Source organism: Eretmochelys imbricata, chromosome 23 (genome assembly GCF_965152235.1).
Source record: "Eretmochelys imbricata isolate rEreImb1 chromosome 23, rEreImb1.hap1, whole genome shotgun sequence".
NCBI classification, from domain to species: domain Eukaryota; kingdom Metazoa; phylum Chordata; order Testudines; family Cheloniidae; genus Eretmochelys; species Eretmochelys imbricata.
Genome location: NC_135594.1, coordinates 8946888 through 8966438, shown reverse-complemented (window position 1 = coordinate 8966438; position 19551 = coordinate 8946888). Strand labels below are relative to the sequence as shown.

At 49.0% G+C, this 19551-nt stretch overlaps 1 protein-coding gene across 1 annotated transcript in view; it reads left to right on the top strand.

The window, feature by feature from the left end:
* LOC144279296 (scavenger receptor cysteine-rich domain-containing protein DMBT1-like) overlaps positions 1-19551 on the top strand; it is a 90638-nt gene that overhangs the window by 22549 nt on the left and 48538 nt on the right. The window contains 1 exon segment of the mRNA XM_077840777.1: positions 6793-7122. Within this exon segment, the coding sequence (XP_077696903.1) occupies positions 6793-7122 (330 nt within the window).

The following is a 19551-nucleotide window of genomic DNA, read 5'->3' as shown; positions in this document are numbered from 1 at the left end:
AGTCAAAGCTGCAGAAGCTATCGGAAGCCTGCATCCCAAGAAAGGGGAAAAAATTCATAGGCAGGAGTTGTAAACCAAGCTGGATGAGCAAGCATCTCAGAGAGGTGATTAAGAAAAAGCAGAAAGTATACAGGGAGTGGAAGATGGGAGAGATCAGCAAGGAAAGCTACCTTATTGAGGTCAGAACATGTGGGGATAAAGTGAGACAGGCTAAAAGTCAAGCAGAGTTGGACCTTGCAAAGGGAATTAAAACCAATAGTAAAAGGTTCTCTAGCCATATAAATAAGAGGAAAACAAAGAAAGAAGAAGTGGGACTGCTAAACACTGAGGATGGAGTGGAGGTGAAGGATAATCTAGGCATGGCCCAATATCTAAACAAATACTTTGCCTCAGTCTTTAATGAGGCTAATGAGGATCTTAGGGATAATGGTAGCATGACAAATGGGAACGAGGATATGGAGGTAGATATTACCATATCTGAGGTAGAAGCGAAACTCAAACAGCTTAATGGGACTAAAGCGGGGGGTCCAGATAATCTTCATCCAAGAATATTAAAGGAATTGGTACATGAAATTGCAAGCCCATTAGCAAGAATTTTTAATGAATCTGTAAACTCAGGGGTTGTACCGTATGACTGGAGAATTGCTAACATACTTCCTATTTTTAAGAAAGGAAAAAAAAGTGATTGGGGTAACTACAGGCCTGTAGACTTTGACATCTGTAGTATGCAAGGTCTTGGAAAAATTTTGGAAGGAGAAAGTAGTTAAGGACATTGAGGTCAATGGTAAATGGGACAAAATGCAACATGGTTTTACAAAAGGTAGATCGTGCCAAACCAACCTGATCTTCTTTGAGAAAGTAACAAATTTTTTAGACAAAGGAAATGCAATGGATCTAATTTACCTACATTTCAGTAAGGCGTTTGATACGGTGCCAATTGGGGAATTATTAGTTAAATTGGTTTCAGAGTAACAGCTGTGTTAGTCTGTATTCTCAAAAAGAAAAGGAGTACTTGTGGCACCTTAGAGACTAACCAATTTATTTGATCATAAGCTTTCGTGAGCTACAGCTCACTTCATCAGATGCATACTGTGGAAAGTGTAGAAGATCTTTTTATACACACAAAGCATGAAAAAATACCTCCCCCCACCCCACTCTCCTGCCGGTAATAGCTTATCTAAAGTGATCATTCTCCTTACAATGTGTATGATAATCAAGTTGGGCCATTTCCAGCACAAATCCAGGTTTTCTCACCCCACCCCCCCACAACCCACTCTCCTGCTGGTAATAGCTTATCTAAAGTGACCACTCTCCTTACAATGTGTATGATAATCAAGGTGGGCCATTTCCAGCACAAATCCAGGGTTTAACAAGAACGTCGGGGGGCGGGGGGTAGGAAAAAACAAGGGGAAATAGGTTACCTTGCATAATGACTTAGCCAATCCCAGTCTCTATTCAAGCCTAATTTAATTGTATCCAATTTGCAAATGAATTCCAATTCAACAGTTTCTCGCTGGAGTCTGGATTTGAAGTTTTTTTTGTTGTAATATCGCAACTTTCATGTCTGTAATTGCGTGACCAGAGAGATTGAAGTGTTCTCTGACTGGTTTATGAATGTTATATTCTTGACTTCTGATTTGTGTCCATTTATTCTTTTACGTAGAGACTGTCCAGTTTGACCAATGTACATGGCAGAGGGGCATTGCTGGCACATGATGGTATATATCACATTGGTAGATGTGCAGGTGAACGAGCCTCTGATAGTGTGGCTGATGTTATTAGGCCCTGTGATGGTGTCCCCTGAATAGATATGTGGGCACAGTTGGCAACGGGCTTTGTTGCAAGGATAGGTTCCTGGGTTAGTGGTTCTGTTGTGTGGTATGTGGTTGCTGGTGAGTATTTGCTTCAGGTTGGGGGGCTGTCTGTAGGCAAGGACTGGCTTGTCTCCCAAGATTTGTGAGAGTGTTGGGTCATCCTTCAGGATAGGTTGTAGATCCTTAATAATGCATTGGAGGGGTTTTAGTTGGGGGCTGAAGGTGACGGCTAGTGGCGTTCTGTTATTTTCTTTGTTAGGCCTGTCCTGTAGTAGGTGACTTCTGGGAACTCTTCTGGCTCTATCAGTCTGTTTCTTCACTTCCGCAGGTGGGTATTGTAGTTGTAAGAATGCTTGATAGAGATCTTGTAGGTGTTTGTCTCTGTCTGAGGGGTTGGAACAAATGCGGTTGTATCGCAGAGCTTGGCTGTAGACGATGGATCGTGTGGTGTGGTCAGGGTGAAAGCTGGAGGCATGTAGGTAGGAATAGCGGTCAATAGGTTTTCGGTATAGGGTGGTGTTTATGTGACCATCGTTTATTAGCACTGTAGTGCCCAGGAAGTGGATCTCTTGTGTGGACTGGTCCAGGCTGAGGTTGATGTTGGGATGGAAATTGTTGAAATCATGGTGGAATTCCTCAAGGGCTTCTTTTCCAGGGGTCCAGATGATGAAGATGTCATCAATATAGCGCAAGTAGAGTAGGGGCTTTAGGGGACGAGAGCTGAGGAAGCGTTGTTCTAAATCAGCCATAAAAATGTTGGCATACTGTGGGCCATGCGGGTACCCATAGCAGTGCCGCTGATCTGAAGGTATACATTGTCTCCAAATGTGAAATAGTTATGGGTGAGGACAAAGTCACAAAGTTCAGCCACCAGGTTAGCCGTGACATTATCGGGGATACTGTTCCTGACGGCCTGTAGTCCATCTTTGTGTGGAATGTTGGTGTAGAGGGCTTCTACATCCATAGTGGCCAGGATGGTGTTATCAGGAAGATCACCGATGGATTGAAGTTTCCTCAGGAAGTCAGTGGTGTCTCGAAGGTAGCTGGGAGTGCTGGTAGTGTAGGGCCTGAGGAGGGAGTCTACATAGCCAGACAATCCTGCTGTCAGGGTGCCAATGCCTGAGATGATGGGGCGCCCAGGATTTCCAGGTTTATGGATCTTGGGTAGTAGATAGAATATCCCAGGTCGGGGTTCCAGGGGTGTGTCTGTGCGGATTTGATCTTGTGCTTTTTCAGGGAGTTTCTTGAGCAAATGCTATAGTTTCTTTCGGTAACTCTCAGTGGGATCAGAGGGTAATGGCTTGTAGAAAGTGGTGTTGGAGAGCTGCCGAGCAGCCTCTTGTTCATATTCCGACCTATTCATGATGACAACAGCACCTCCTTTGTCAGCCTTTTTGATTATGATGTCAGAGTTGTTTCTGAGGCTGTGGATGGCATTGTGTTCTGCACGGCTGAGGTTATGGGGCAAGTGATGCTGCTTTTCCACAATTTCAGCCCGTGCACGTCGGCGGAAGCATTCTATGTAGAAGTCCAGTCTGCTGTTTCGACCTTCAGAAGGAGTCCACCTAGAATCCTTCTTTTTGTAGTGTTGGTAGGGAGGTCTCTGTGGATTAGTATGTTGTTCAGAGGTATGTTGGAAATATTCCTTGAGTCGGAGACGTCGAAAATAGGATTCTAGGTCACCACAGAACTGTATCATGTTCGTGGGGGTGGAGGGGCAGAAGGAGAGGCCCCGAGATAGGACAGCTGCTTCTGCTGGGCTGAGAGTATAGTTGGATAGGTTAACAATGTTGCTGGGTGGGTTGAGGGAACCATTGCTGTGGCCCCTTGTGGCATGTAGTAGTTTAGAAAGTTTAGTGTCCTTTTTCTTTTGTAGAGAAGCAAAGTGTGTGATGTAAATGGCTTGTCTAGTTTTAGTAAAGTCCAGCCACGAGGAAGTTTGTGTGGAAGGTTGTTTTTTTATGAGAGTATGCATTTTTGAGAGCTCATTCTTAATCTTTCCCTGTTTGCTGTAGAGGATGTTGATCAGGTGGTTCCGCAGTTTCTTTGAGAGCGTGTGGCACAAGCTGTCAGCATAGTCTGTGTGGTATGTAGATTGTAATGGATTTTTTACCTTCAGTCCTTTTGGTACGATGTCCATCTGTTTGCATTTGGAAAGGAAGATGATGTCTGTCTGTATCTGTGCAAGTTTTTTCATGCAGTTGATAGATTTCCACTCCAAAGTTGTGATATTACAACAAAAAAACTTCAAATTCAGACTCCAGCGAGAAACTGTTGAATTGGAATTCATTTGCAAATTGGATACAATTAACTTAGGCTTGAATAGAGACTGGGAGTGGCTAAGTCATTATGCAAGGTAACCTATTTCCCCTTGTTTTTTCCTCCCCCCCTCCCCCCCAGACGTTCTTGTTAAACCCTGGATTTGTGCTGGAAATGGCCCACCTTGATTATCATACACATTGTAAGGAGAGTGGTCACTTTAGATAAGCTATTACCAGCAGGAGAGTGGGGTGGGGGGAGGTATTTTTTCATGCTTTGTGTGTATAAAAAGATCTTCTACACTTTTTACAGTAAGCATCCGATGAAGTGAGCTGTAGCTCACGAAAGCTTATGCTCAAATAAATTGGTTAGTCTCTAAGGTGCCACAAGTACTCCTTTTCTTTTTAGTTAAATTGGGAAAGATGGGGATCAATATGAAAATTGAAAAGTGGATAAGGAATTGGTTAAAGGGGAGACTACAGCGGGTCATACTGAAAGGTGAACTGTCAGGCTGGATGGAGGTTACCAGTGGAGTTCCTCAGGGATTGGTTTTGGGACCAATCTTATTTAATCTTTTTATTATTGACCTCGGCACAAAAAGTGAGAGTGTGCTAATAAAGTTTGCAGATGATACAAAGCTGGGAGGTATTGCCAATTGAGAGAAGGACCGGCATACCATACAGGAGGATCTGGATGACCTTGTAATAGTAATAGGATGAAATGTAATAGTGAGAAGTGTAAGGTCATGCATTTAGGGATTAATAACAAGAATTTTAGTTATAAGCTGGGGACGCATCAATTAGAAGTAACGGAGGAGGAGAAAGACCTCGGCGTATTGGTTGACCATCAGATGACTGTGAGCCGCCAATGTGATATGGCTGTGAAAAAAGCTAATGCGGTCTTGGGATGCATCAGGCGAGGTATTTCCAGTAGAGATAAGGAGATGTTAGTACCATTATACAAGGCACTGGTGAGACCTCACCTGGAATGCTGTGTGCAGTTCTGTTCTCCCATGTTCAAGAAGGATGAATTCAAACTGGAACAGGTACAGAGAAGGGCTACTAGGATGATCTGGGGAATGGAAAACCTGTCTTATGAAAGGAGACTCAAGGAGCTTGGCTTGTTTAGCCTAACCAAAAGAAGGTTGAGGGGAGATATGATTGCTATCTATAAATATATCAAAGGGATAAATACTGGAGAGGGAGAGGAATTCTTTAAGCTCAGTAGCAATGTGGACACAAGAAAAAATGGATATAAACTGGCCATCGGGAAGTTTAGACTTGAAATTAGACAAAGGTTTCTAACCATCAGAGGAGTGAAGTTCTGGAACAGCCTTCCAAGGGAAGCAGTGGGGGCAAAAGACCTATATGGCTTCAAGATTAAACTTGATAAGTTTATGGAGGAGATGGTTTGATGGGATAACATGATTTTGGCAATTAATTGATCTTTAACTATTCATGGTAAATAGGCCCAATGGCCTGTGATGGGATGTTAGATGGGGTGGGATCTGAGTTACTACAGAGAATTTTTTCCTGGGTATCTGGCTGGTGACTCTTGCCCACATGCTCAGGGTTCAGCTGATCGCCATATTTGGGGTCAGGAAGGAATTTTCCTCCAGGACAGATTGGAAGAGACCCTGGGGGTTTTTCGCCTTTCTCTGTAGCACGGGTCACAGGTCACTTGATGGAGGATTCTCTGCACCTTGAAGTCTTTAAACCATGATTTGAGGACTTCAGTAGCTCAGACATAGGTGAGAGATTTCTTGCAGGAGTGGGTGGGTGAGATTCTGTGGCCTGCATTGTGCAGGAGGTCAGACTAGATGATCATAATGGTCCCTTCTGACCTTAATATCTATGAATCTATGAATCCAGGGGCCGCTCACCTCGGATGGCTCCCCGCAAGCGGCGACCTGTCCTGGGGTCTAGCTACTCCTAAGCGGAGGCGTCTCAGGCGGCTCAGCATGCTGCCCCTCCCAGTGCTGGCTGCACAGGTCCTATTGGCTGGGAACCACGGTCAATGGGAGCTGCGGGGGTGGTGCCTGCAGGCAGAGGGAGCGCGCCAAGCCACCTGCTGCTCCTCCGCCTAGGAGCAGGTGGGACAAGTTGCCGTTTCCGGGGTGCCACCTGAGGTGAATGGCCCACAGATCCAGCACCCTGCACCCTGTCTCGTGCCCCAACTGCCTGTCCCGAGCCCCCACCCGCAACCAAACTTCCTCGCGGAACCCGTGCTCCACACCCCCTCCCGTGCTCCAACCCCCATCCCCGCAGACACTCCCGCACCCAAACTCCCTCCCTCTTAGTTAACTGGCATTTTTCATTTACCAGCATCCCCCATTCCCCAGCATGCTGGATAAAACAACTTTAACGGTAATAGTATAAAGTAGGAACTGTACACATTGTATTCTGTGTTGTAATTGAAATCAACATATTTGAAAACATAGAAAAACATCCAAAATATTTAATACATTTCATTTGGTATTCTGTTGTTTAACAGTGTGATTAAAACTGCGATTAATAATGATTACTTTTTAAAATCATGATTAATTTTTTGAGTTAATCGCGTGAGTTAACTGCGATTAATTGACAGGGAGTGAACCCCTAACAGGCTGTTGCAGAGACTGCTCAGACCCATCAGTGGGAGGAGCTACATCCCCCAGCATCACTAGTGATCGGATGCACAGGAACCTCTCTGAGTGTTTATTCCCTTGGGGTGTTTGCAGACTCAGGCATTTCAGAAGTGGCTCAGCTCCGACTGGTGAATGGTCCGAGTAGATGTGCTGGGAGAGTCGAGGTGCTTCACAACCAGCTGTGGGGAACCGTGTGTGATGACAGCTGGGATTTAACTGAGGCCAGAGTTGTGTGCAGGCAGCTGGGCTGTGGGACAGCGTTATCAGCCCCAGGAGGGGCTCGATTTGGGCGAGGATCAGACCGTATCTGGCTGGATGATGTTCACTGCACAGGGATAGAAGCTTCCCTCACCGAATGCAGGGCTCGGCCTTGGGGAGACAATAACTGTAACCACAGAGAAGATGCCGGTGTTGTGTGCTCAGGTAACCTTCATCTACCACCCTGCGTGTTGTAGGGAGCGGTGTGGGGGCTCAGTAGGGGACGCTCATGCTCTCCCCTTGAAGTCAGCGCTGGCCCCAGTGCCCTAGTGCAGTGCTAGGGGGCCTGTGCTGTTGGTAGGGGGATGTCAGTAGGGGGCGCTCTCCATTTGTAGTTGTGCTGGCCCTAATGCCCCAGTGCAGTTCCATGGGCCCCTAGCATGAGGAAGCCTTGTCTGTGCCCACTGAGGGGCAGCTCCCCAACTGCCTCGGCCACACGCCACACAAGCTGTGCCCTCTAGGCCTTTTGTGGGGGAGTGACCTCCTTCCAGGTTGGCAATAGGCACACTTCACCCCTCGGTCCTCCGAGCATCCCCCTGCAGCACCTATTCCCTGTCCCACAGGGCATTCACAGCAGTCACAGATCTGCTGCTCCCAAAGGAACAGGGCCCCAAGGTGACCAGCTCCACCTCCCATCTCTGCCCCAATCAACACACAGCTCTAGATCCCTTCAGAGTGACACCAAGGACAAGTGATTTCACAGAGAGTAGAGATTCGAGGGGTAGCAAGGAGAAGGGTTGGAAAGAAATTGTTCCATGGGAAATAAAATCAAACTACGTTGACTAGAGCCTATACCAAGGGTCTCAAACATGCGGCCTGTGGGCCGTATGCATCCTGTGGAATTATTTCCTGCGGCTGCCAAGCTCCCCTCACCCGCCGCCCCAGCACGCTGTGTCCCAGCTCCTGTGCCTACCTCCAGGTGCTTCTCGCCACCAAACAGCTGTTTGGTGGCTCTTAGCGCTTTCCAAGAGGGATGGCGGAGGAGCGGGGAGCTGCGTGCTCAGGGGAGGAAGTGGAGAAGCGGCAGGGCAAGGGCGGGGATTTGGGGAAGAGGTTGGAATAGGGGCAGGGATGGGAAGGAGTTGGGGTTGGGACTTCAGGGAAAGGGTTGGATTGGGGGTGGGGAAGGGGTAGGAAGAGGCAGGGCAGGGCTGGGGCCTCATGGATGGGGTGAAATGGGGGTGGGGCTGGGGGCAGCGGGTGGGAGGCTTTTGTACCTTTATATGGGTATGTCTACACTACGAAATTAGGTCGAATTTATAGAAGTCGGATTTCTAGAAAGCGTTTTTATATTGTCGATTGTGTGTGTTGCCGGCACTCAGTGCCGAGAGGCTGAACAACAGCTTGAGTGGTTCGTTACCTGGTGTGCTACACCCAATAATCACAACGGGGTGGAGAAGCAGAAAAGTTTATTTGAAGCTTCAAATAGGTACAGGGAGATTTGAATCTCAAATCCTGTACCCAGAGCAGGAAGTTACACAGGCTTTTATACATCCTTTTTCCCAGCATACTTATCCAATAGCAAGCTGCCCCAAGTATCCATATAGCCAGCCAATCCAGTTCCCAGCTAGTTCCCTGATTCTCTGTATCATTTGTTAAACTATACATAAATCTGCTTTATTCAGCATTGTTCTTCCATATCTGCCCTGTTTGGCCTTGCTTAGTTTCAGGCAGTCTGACTCTGCAGCATATTGTTGCAGATCCTCAGCATAACTGCTGTGTGTGCCTCCAGGCGGGGGGGCCAAGGACACTTGGGCCTAGTACGCAGAGCTGCTGCGAGTGCCTCCAGGCGGGAGGGGGGGCCAAGGACACCTGGGCCTAGTGCGAGGGGGCTTCATCGACACTCGTGGTCTTCCATCCCCTCGAGTTACCTAGTGGCCATGCCCCAGTGTCCCCAACAACTCCCCCCTTTGAGAACACTCAACAACCTTGGCTCTGAGTTTTCTCACTTGGGCTACTTATTTCTTTACAATAGGACTTTGCATAAGCACTTTTTGATAGCCCTGAAAAGAATGACTTATTAACTTTTGCAAAAGGGCCCTAATACATGATACTGCACAGCATAATACCAGTAATACAAGCAATACAGGAAAGAGAATTTTCAATAGCAGGCTAAATAAACCACCAAGCCAAGACGACAAACCCCAGCCTGAAAACAAGGTTTGCAACCAATCGTTCTCTGGGGCAGTATAGGCAACCTATGCTCCGGCTCGGATTTTCATAGATCTCATAACTGCTATCATTTACATATACACACCATCGGGGCGCGACGAGGGCACAAACCCCTCCTTGGGATGCCAAGATAGTCCAAAGCCAGCCTGTTTTGGAGGGAAAACGTCCTGAGCTGCTGTGCCTCTTTATTTAATGTTTTTACTGCTGACCCTAAATCACTAACTGAGTCCTCTAACTCTAAGGCCACCTTCTCAAGTACCATCTGCAGCCTTATAGTATAGCGGCCTATGCATGCCATGGCTGGTCCGGTAAACAGTGGCGCTATTCCCAGTACAGAGCACCCTACAAGCTTCTCGGTTGTGAGGGGATTCTTCATCTTGCCCTCCAATGCCTTAGTCAGTCGCCGCAGGGTCTTTTCTCGTGACTCAACAGAGGTGTCTCGGGCATTTCTAATCTTTCCTTTGGGCAGTGTGGCAGTTATGGAAAGGTGAGGAACTCCATGAGCTATATAACAGCTACCTGTCCAGTTGTCTGGCAGCACCTTGTAAGCCTTTCGGCCACATACAAAATAGTGACCCTGTAGAGCCCAGTAAGGACTGTTTCTTAAGGGGATTCCTGGGATATTTAAGGCTGCTTTGGCTGCTTTTTTAAACAATTTATATGCCCCTAAGGGGGCATCTTATTTTTTTGATTGGGTACAAGTGGGGGCGTTTCTAATTGTGCCGTTCAAATTACACTCGCCATAGGGACCATTACAAACCCACCATTGGCTTGCTACATTGGAGATATTAACTGGACGGCAAGTTATATTTCCAGACCTTTCTTTTGTGGTAAGATTATTTGTAAGAGTTTCCCTAAAAGGGGAGGAACCATTACACCCACACTGTTGGCCTCCCCTTTTGGTCTTTATCCAGTACCCATCAGCCCACTGTGTAATAAAACAGGAGCTTTTTCCCACAGGACGCCCATAGTGATCAGATTGGTTTCGGGTAAAACATAACACTCCCTCAGTGAGTACTGCAACTGAATACTCCTGGTCCTGATAGGTGGCTTGCTGTAAAGAGGTCTTATTCCAGAATGGTGAGTCCGTTCTTTCCTGCTCTTTGGTGGTGGCTAATTCTGCTAGGGTCAAGGGCAGCATGTCAAGAGGCATTCCCGTTTTGGGGGGACAGTGGAATTGGAGCACATACCCAGCAATCAGTCTGGTTTGTTAAATTAGCAACATGGTGCGCAAGCGAAACAAAGGAGTTATGCTCCCAATATGCACAATTTGGAAATACCAATACAGAGAATAACAATGTTACCCAATTAATTATCACCAGAGTCTTTCCAACCCAGGGTCTCCAGTACCTGGGTGGGCCCATTTTAGCATTAAGGTGCCCACTATTTGTGTCTTTTAAACAGTAGCTTTAGCCCGAGATCGTCACTAGATGAGGAGTCAGCAGGTTGGACGGTCCACTGTTCTGCTGACGAGGGGGCGGGTACTGCCTTCAGACGAGAGTGATGGATTCAGTTCTTGTGTCCCTCGATCTTTGCCACTGTATGGGAGATCAGCAGGACGGTATAGGGTCCTTTCCACTTTTCCTGGAGAGGCTCGTCTTTCCAGGTACGAACAAGCACAGAGTCACCGGGCTGTAAGGAGTGGACGGGAGAGTCCAAGGGGAGAGGCTGGGAATCCTTGGTATACCTGTGAAGAGACAAGAGAACAGCAGACAGGGAACACATATACTGTGACAAAAAAACCATTACCCAACTCCCATTCCCCTGACAGAACTGGGGTGCCATTCATAGGCCATGCCCTTCCAAACATAATTTCAAAGGGACTGAGCCCTAATCTACCCTTTGGGAGAACGCGGAAACGGAGTAGGACGAGGGGCAAAGCATCAGGCCATCGCAGTGAGGCTTCTTGGCACGCTTTTGAGAGATGCCGTTTAAGGGTCTGATTGGTACGCTCCACTACACCACTGGCTTGCGGTTTCCAGGGCGTATGGAGTTTCCAGGGAATCTGTAAGGCATGTGAGATGCTTTGAATGATTTTTGACGTGAAGTGTGTCCCGTTGTCAGATTCCATCCACAGGGGGAGTCCAAAGCGAGGAATGATCTCCTTAACAAACTTGAGGGCCACTGTCCTGGCAGTGCAGTTACGGCATGGGAAGGCTTCTGGCCATCCACTGAACCGATCCACTATAACAAGGAGATATTTGAACCCTTGGGTCCGAGGAAACTCAGTAAAGTCTATTTGCCACACTTGTCCGGGGCCCGGAGTGGGTTCTAGGGCAGCTGGTGGCACAGGATGTCCCGGTCGGGGGTTATTCTTTTGGCAGACTAAGCAGTCCGCTTGTACCTGGGCAGTCAGGGGTCGGAGTCCGGAAGTGATAAAGTATTTTCCCATTAGTTGGATAAGTGCTTCCCTGCCAGCATGAGTGGTTTGATGTAGTTTCTGCAGCACTGGCCGGATTAGGCCCTTTGGTAAGAGGACCTTCCCTTCTGGGGAATGGAGCCATCCCTCCTTTTCCCGGAGACCGAGTTTGTCCGTTAGCTGTCTCTCCTCCCCAGAGTACTGAGGGGTTGGAAGCTCCCCTACTGATGGGATAAGGGCATGCATATGGGCGTTCTCAGTCTGAGGGGATGGCAGGGTGGCAGCATGCTTAGCTTTTCTATTTGCCCGGGCGTTACCTCTGGCCACATCTTGATCTTCCCTTTGGTGGGCTTTACAGTGTACCACCGCCACTTCCGAGGGAAGTTGTACGGCTTCTAGGAGCTGGAGGATTTGGGGCCCATACTTGACTGGGGAGCCTTGGGCTGTCAGCATTCCCCTTTGCTTCCATAGGCCAGCATGAGCATGCAGCACACCAAAAGCATACTTTGAATCAGTAAAAATGTTGACCCGCTTTCCTTTTGACAGTTCAAGTGCACGGGTCAGGGCTATTAGTTCGGCAAGCTGGGCAGAGGTCCCAGCAGGCAAACCTTCAGCTTCCACAGTGTCATGGAGCGTCACAACAGCATAACCCGCCCTCCTTTGCCCATTTATTACAGTACTGCTACCATCAGTGTACCACTCATAATCTGCATTTGGGAGGGGTACATCCTTTAAATCCGGACGGCTGGAGTACTGGACATCTATGATCTCTAAACAGTCATGTTTCTGTTCCTCTGTTTCTGGCAAGAGGGTGGCTGGGTTAAGGGAGGGGCAAGGCTGTAAGGTGACTTCAGAGGTCTCTAACAGCTTAGCCTGGTACCGAGCAATCCGAGCCTGGGTGAGCCAAAGCCCTCCCTTTGCATCCAATAAGGCTCGGACCATATGGGGAGTATAGATTTGCATAACCCCTCCCAATGTTAGCTTCTCGGCTTCCTCAAGGAATAGGGCAGTAGCTGCGACCGCCCGTAAACATGCCGGCCAACCCTTTGCAACCTGATCCAATCGCTTAGAAAAATAAGCCATGGACGTCTCCATGCTCCTAACAGCTGTGTAAGCACTCCTAGGGCCACCCCCCTTCGTTCATGTACATACAACTGAAACGGCTTAGAGAGATCCGGCAGGCCCAGAGCCGGGGCTTCCATCAATTTTCTTTTCAGGATTTTAAATGTCCTGTCAACCTCTGGGGTCCAATAGAAGGGGTCATGATCTGCTCCTTTTACACAGTCGTACAGGGGTTTAGCCCACAGTCCAAACTCTGGGATCCATATCCTGCAAAAGCCTGCCATACCCAGAAATGCCCTGAGCCGCTACGGTTACTTGGGGTAGGAACCTGACAGATAGCTTCCTTTCTTTCGCTTGAAAGCTGTAGCCAGCAGCCAGCCCCCCCCCCCCCCCCAGACCAGCATTGCTGGAAACACAGGAGGAAGCCGGAACAGGGCACTTAACATATATTCCAGCACAGCCTTTGAAGCTGTGAAAAGCACAGGTGTGCTGCTACAATGTGCCTCTGGGAACAGATACAACGATTAAGCTCACAGCAGGCAGAGGCCCTGTGACAGACATGGCTCTTAGCCCCTACTAAATAGCGTGATGCACACACACCAACATCCTAGGTGGGAAAATATTTACTCTGATAAAAGAAATGTCCAGTAGTCGAAACTTATTGTTTCTCTCCCTTGCAAGTGTAAACTACTCTTTCGAAAGCTGGCGTCACCCAGACAGACCAGCCTCAATTTGGCATAAGAAAGGAGAAAGAGAATAAAGGAGTACAGAGGTATAAGTAGGGGACCTACAGCACCATGATTTTTGAGTGCTTTTCACTATCTATCTGCTGGTCAGATAAGTGACAGCCTCCCAAGGCTTCTGCAGCTAAGAGGGTCCCTACGCCTTGTCCCTTATTTGTCTTTCCGCGGAATTGAGTGACCGATCCTGGCTTGGCACCGCTGGAATCGAGAGATGCAAGGAGGGTAAGAAGCACCCACACCTGATCTCCTATCTTTAGTGTACACATATTTTGAAATAGAGCTCTATACTTTGTTTTCTTTCTTTGGGATTGTGGCTTCAGTTTTGTAACTTGTTTGTGTGTGTAACATCTCTACATTTAAATAAGTAGGCACTAGCAATTTTATAACCACATGATTAGAATCTAGCTTAATAAATTTTGGTAACCATTTGTGCATAAGCCTGACTTGTTTTCTCTGGTTTACTGTAAAGCAGCCAACACAATTAAAGAACCTCAGCCGTTTTGGCTCTAAAGCCTGGCCATTAGGTGAGAGTACTAAGAGCCTAGGGTTGAGTTATGCCGCCTCCACGGGGCAAACTCTTGGGGCACCTGTCAGTCAATCCTGGCTGCCCGCTGCGAAGGAGCTCTGAGCTCTAGCAGTTAAAGTCACGGGTGTGGAGAGGCTCTTAGTGCTGCCATTGGGGCACCTGTCAGTCAGTATTGACTGCCCGCTGCGAAGGAGCTCTGAGCTCTAGCAGTTAAAGTCACGGGTGGTTAGGACCTTGGGGCATCCGTCAGCCTAGCCCGGGCTGCCCGCCACGAAGGGACAGTGTGTCCTAGCGGTTAAAGTCACGGATGGTATAAACGGGCATAGCTGGCACCTCACCAAACATCCTTGGCCGTCGGCTAACAAAAGCTGACGCTCCCCTTGCCATATGTGAAACCCGAGGTACCGTACCTCTGGGAGGGCAATTTGAGCCTTACTCCGTGCTACCCGATATCTCTGGAGTCCAATAAAATTCAGGAGGCTCACTGTGGCTTTAAGGCAGGTTGTTTGGCCCACAGTGGCAATTAACAAATCATCTACATACTGCAGAAGGAGGGCCTCCTCATTATCCCACTCCTGTAGGTCCCTGGCCAGAGCCTGGCCAAAGAGGGTGGGGGAGTTTTTAAATCCCTGGGCCAACGCTGTCCAGCAAAGTTGCTTTTTAACCCTTTTTCGGTCCTCCCACTCGAAGGAGAAGATCTCCTGTGACGGGGTGACAACTGGGATGGTAAAGAAAGCATCTTTCAGATCAAGGACTGAAAAATGGGTATATTGTCCCCCTATAGAAGCCAATAAGTATACAGGTTAGGGACAAGAGGGTGCAGAGTCTTAACCCGTTCATTGACTGCCCTTAGGTCCTGTACCAGCCAATACGTGCCATCAGGCTTCTGTACGGGTAGAATGGGAGTGTTCCAGGCTGACTGACATTCCCGGAGAATACCATACATTAGGAATCGATCTATAGTTTCCTGTAAACCTTCTCTGGCTTCCCTCTTGATTGGATACCGTTTTACTTGCACTGGGTCTTTCCCTGGTATGAGCTGAATAGTAATGGGGATCTGATGGGTGGCCTTTCCTGGAATCCCTGATGCCCACACGAGGGGGTACACCTGGTCTTCCCACGGGCTCCATTCTGGGGCTTGCATGGCTGAGGGCTCAACTGCAAGGGTCATGAGCCATGCATTCTCAAGGGGTAAGGTAAGGGTTATTTCGTCCTCAGTAAAATGCAGGGTGGCACCGAGGCGACAAAGTAGATCCCGTCCCAGCAGAGGTGTTGGACACTCAGGGAGGTATACCAGCTTGTGGGATATAGTCCTGTTTCCCAAAGCGCATTCCGCTGGGGCATACACTGGGCACTTGGTGTCCCTGCCTGTGGCTCCCACCACAGTAAGGGAATCTGCTACTGGCAACTGAAGAGGCTGATTTACGGCAGTTCGGGCCGCTCCAGAGTCCACTAAAAAATCTATTTCTGAGCTTCCCACCCACATCTTTACTCGGGGTTCCGGGGGTAGGGTGGTCCATCTCCCCTGACACCCCTATTCCTGCTCCGCCATCGCCATCATAGGGGCACCCCCCTTTTCTTTCCTCTTTGGGCACTCATTTTTCCAGTGTCCCTCCTGTCGACACAGGGCACACTGGTTGTGACCTAGTCGTCTCTCCTGCAGGCCCGGACGGTCGCGTCCATGGCCCCTTCCTCCCCGGCCACTTCTCTTAGTGCCAGCCTGTACCGCTGTTACCATCAATTTCACTTGCTTTCTCTCCTTCTCTGTCTCTCTTAGACTATAAGCTCGGTTTGCAGTCTGTAAGATTTGTGCCATGGTCATACCCATTAAATCCTCCTTTTTTTGTAACTTTCTCTTAATATCAGGGGCTGCTCTGCTTGTAAAAATTCCCTCAATAATTGACTCAGTTGCCTGATCATCGGGGTCTGCATTAGTGTTCTGTTGAATGGTGTCCCGAATACGCTGTAGAAAGGCCCCTGGGCTTTCTTTTAAATCCTGCATTACTTCATATGGCTTTGCCCAATTATTATGTCGGACAGCCGAGTGACGGAGTCCATGTAAAAGCAACTCCTTATAGGAGGTAAGGCGGCTCATATCCCCATGATCATTTGGATCCCACCTGGGGTCTGCTCGGGGAACTTGTGCATCCAGGTCAGGGACATTAATATGATCCCGGTCGTACCGTCTCTGCGCCTCCTCCCTTGCCTTGGACACAACCTGTTGTCTTTCAACCTCAGACAATAGGGTTCGCAGGAGGACGTTACAATCATCCCAGTCCGGCTTGTGACTACTGAGGCACCCCTCAAAGACTGAAATAAACCTGCTTGGGTTCATTGAGAATTCCCCAGCCTGTGTTTTAAAAGCTGCTAAGTCTATTGGATTGAATGGCACGTGGGTGTAAACTTGCATAGTGGTAGCCTGACGTCCGTCTGCCCCTGGGCAAGCCACAACAGTCTCGGTCAGCAAAGGATAGAGTACCACCGAGGGGGCAATCTCTAACCCGAGGCATCCTACCCTTATAAGGTGGAGGTGTGGGGACCGAAGGGGACACCGGCTCTGCCATTACAGTGGGGGTGGGGGTCTGGGGACTAACATTAGCTACTACCGAACCAGTCGGAGTCAAATTTCAACTTTGCAAAATTACAGCTCTGTTCTATTTCTTAAAGCCATAAACGCTTGTGCATACAAATATTCATTCCATTTACCCATTCACTGACAAAACAAAACTAATTGGAGGATCGTGTTGTAATTAATTGACCCTCCTGGTGGCCACCACTCCTGGTCCTCTAGTTGATATTGAGGCCAGTCAACTGTACAGAATCGTTTTAATTGGCTCTTAATCATTGGATCCGCACCAAATACCTTCCAGTTTGCTAGAATGCACTCTAGGGGCGTACACCGTGCCCTAACCCCTGAGCTCTGTCCCTGTCCCATACCTACAGGGTAACTCTGGGCGTCCCCAGGTTCCAACAGAGCATATAATCCGGATTTTAAAAGTTTCCTACCTTATCCAAGGGACCGGTTCTTCACCGCCGTCCACAACAGCTTCTCCACTATATGAGTGCGTTGCACCGTTGTGCCCTCTGGGGTCGATCAAATCGCGTCTCCTCCGAGGCCCCCGATGAACTCACCGGTGCGCGCTGGGCGTCGGTTCTCGCCACAATCCTTGACCTCCAGGAAGGGTCCGGGCAAGGCTAAATTGCAGCCTCGTCGCCCACCCAGGGACGCCAAAAGCTGTTGCCGGCACCCAGTACCGAGAGGCTGAACAACAGCTTGAGTGGTTCGTTTCCCGGTGTGCTACACCCAATAATCACAACGGGGTGGAGAAGCAGAAAAGTTTATTTGAAGCTTCAAATAGGTACAGGGAGATTTGAATCTCAAATCCTGTACCCAGAGCAGGAAGTTACACAGGCTTTTATACATCCTTTTTCCCAGCATACTTATCCAATAGCAAGCTGCCCCAAGTATCCATATAGCCAGCCAATCCAGTTCCCAGCTAGTTCCCTGATTCTCTGTATCATTTGTTAAACTATACATAAAGCTGCTTTATTCAGCATTGTTCTTCCATATCTGCCCTGTTTGGCCTTGCTTAGTTTCAGGCAGTCTGACTCTGCAGCATATTGTTGCAGATCCTCAGCATAACTGCTGTGTGTGCCTCCAGGCGGGGGGGCCAAGGACACTTGGGCCTAGTACGCAGAGCTGCTGCGAGTGCCTCCAGGCAGGAGGGGGGCCAAGGACACCTGGGCCTAGTGCGAGGGGGCTTCATCGACACTCGTGGTCTTCCATCCCCTCGAGTTACCTAGTGGCCATGCCCCAGTGTCCCCAACATGTGTGTCCCCACACAAATGCTCTAAGTGCATGTAGTCGGCGGAGTGCATCCACAGTACCGAGGCAACCATCAACTTCCAGAGCGTTGCACTATGGGTAGCTATCCCGCAATCTCCGCCGCCCATTTGAATTCTGGGTAGAAATCCCAGTGCCTGATGGGGCTAAAACATTGTCGCGGGTGGTTCTGGGTACATATCGTCAGGCCCCCCTTCCCTCCCTCCCTCCGTGAAAGCAAGGGCAGACAATCGTTTTGTGCCTTTTTTTTTGAGTTACCTGTGCAGACGCCATACCACGGCAAGCATGGAGCCCGCTCAGCTAACCGTCACCGTATGTCTCCTGGGTGTCCCCTCAGCACCAGTGATGATCCCCGCATGGTGCTTGGGGCCTCTGCTTCAGGGAGCAATATGGAGGTTCCAGTAGGGAGCGCTCTTCTCTCAGTCTGGGCTGACCATAATTCCCCTGTGTGGTTCTATGGGCCTGTGCTGCAGGGAGCAGTGTGGGGGCTCAGTGCGGGACATGGAAACTCTCCCCTGGAAGTCAGTGCTGGCCCCAGTGCTCTAGTGCAGTGCTAGGGGGACTGTGCTGCAGGCAGAGGGTGTCAGAAGCGGGTGCTCTCCTTTTGCAGTTCTGCTAGCCCTAATGCTGGAAACAGGTAAAACCATAAGCAAAACACCTATCCCAGGGTACATTGGGCAGTGTCTATTGCTTCAGGATCTTGAATCGAGCAAGCAAAAGTCCCTTTAATGTGCCCCTCCCTTCTCCCTCTGCCACACCCCACTCACAGTGGTCACGAAAGCTCATGCTCAAATAAATTGGTTAGTCTCTAAGGTGCCATAAGTACTCCTTTTCTTTTTGTCCTTAGTTAGTGAAGACCCAGAGTTCAGAGGTGCACCTGTGTGAGTTTAGCTCCCACCATGGGGGCAGGGAGGAGAGGGCCTGGTTGGCTCTGCTGTCTGAGTGCTTGCTCTGGTCACAGCTGCCCCGCCAGCCACTCACCACTCTGCTCGCCCTCACCTTCTGCTGCCCCTGGCCTCTCTACTGTGACCTCTGCAGGTCGCTCTCTTGAGGCTCCCCCCAACTCTCAGTGACTGTCGGCTCTTAGTGGGGAAACCTCAGTGCTGAAGCAGGCTGGGCAGAAACACTGTCTCACAGCAGGTGATTTCAGCTCTAGTGATCACTTAATCCCAAAAGAAATTAATCCCAAAAGACTCCTAATGGAGCCTTAATTAGCTCTATCTTTCAAGAGTGGTGAGGGGCAGATTAAACCATGCCTAGACCTCTTACACACAACGCACACCTCATCTCCACCCCCTCTCACTTTTGATAGGTGTCTGGTGTCTGATACCTGGTTAGTGGGTTTAGTTCAGTTGTGGGTGACCCCCTCAGTCAGGGCAGGCTAAGCCCAGTTCTGCTGCCCTTTACTCAGACAATCAGAACAACAACATTACACTACCCCTGCATTCAAGTACTACAGTGATTTGTAACCCAGCACCAGCCAACACAGCTCTGTCTGCTGGATACCTAAGCAGAGTGGGTGTGTTCATGTAAATACCGTCTGGTCCTGAAGCCCTTCCCCCTCCCCAGTTTATCACTAGCTGTCAGAGGAGAGCTCATTCCAACCTTGCTTACTTCTAGCTTGTTCAGCCATCTGACTGTGCATCCTCAAAGTCCACTCTTCTGACGGGGCTCTCCTCCATCACGACCACGTGTGACTGTCTGTATTGCTGCCCCACAGGCAGATGGAGAATATCGGGCTAAGCCACATTTCTGCATTGTAACAATTCCTCGGGTCAGTCCAGTCAGGGGCCCGTTAAGCCTAGTCCAGGATCTGTATCCCAGGTTGCAAATAGGCAGATACAAGTTAGGGCTTCTGAAAATCCATGAGCAAGCCAGTCTCTCTATT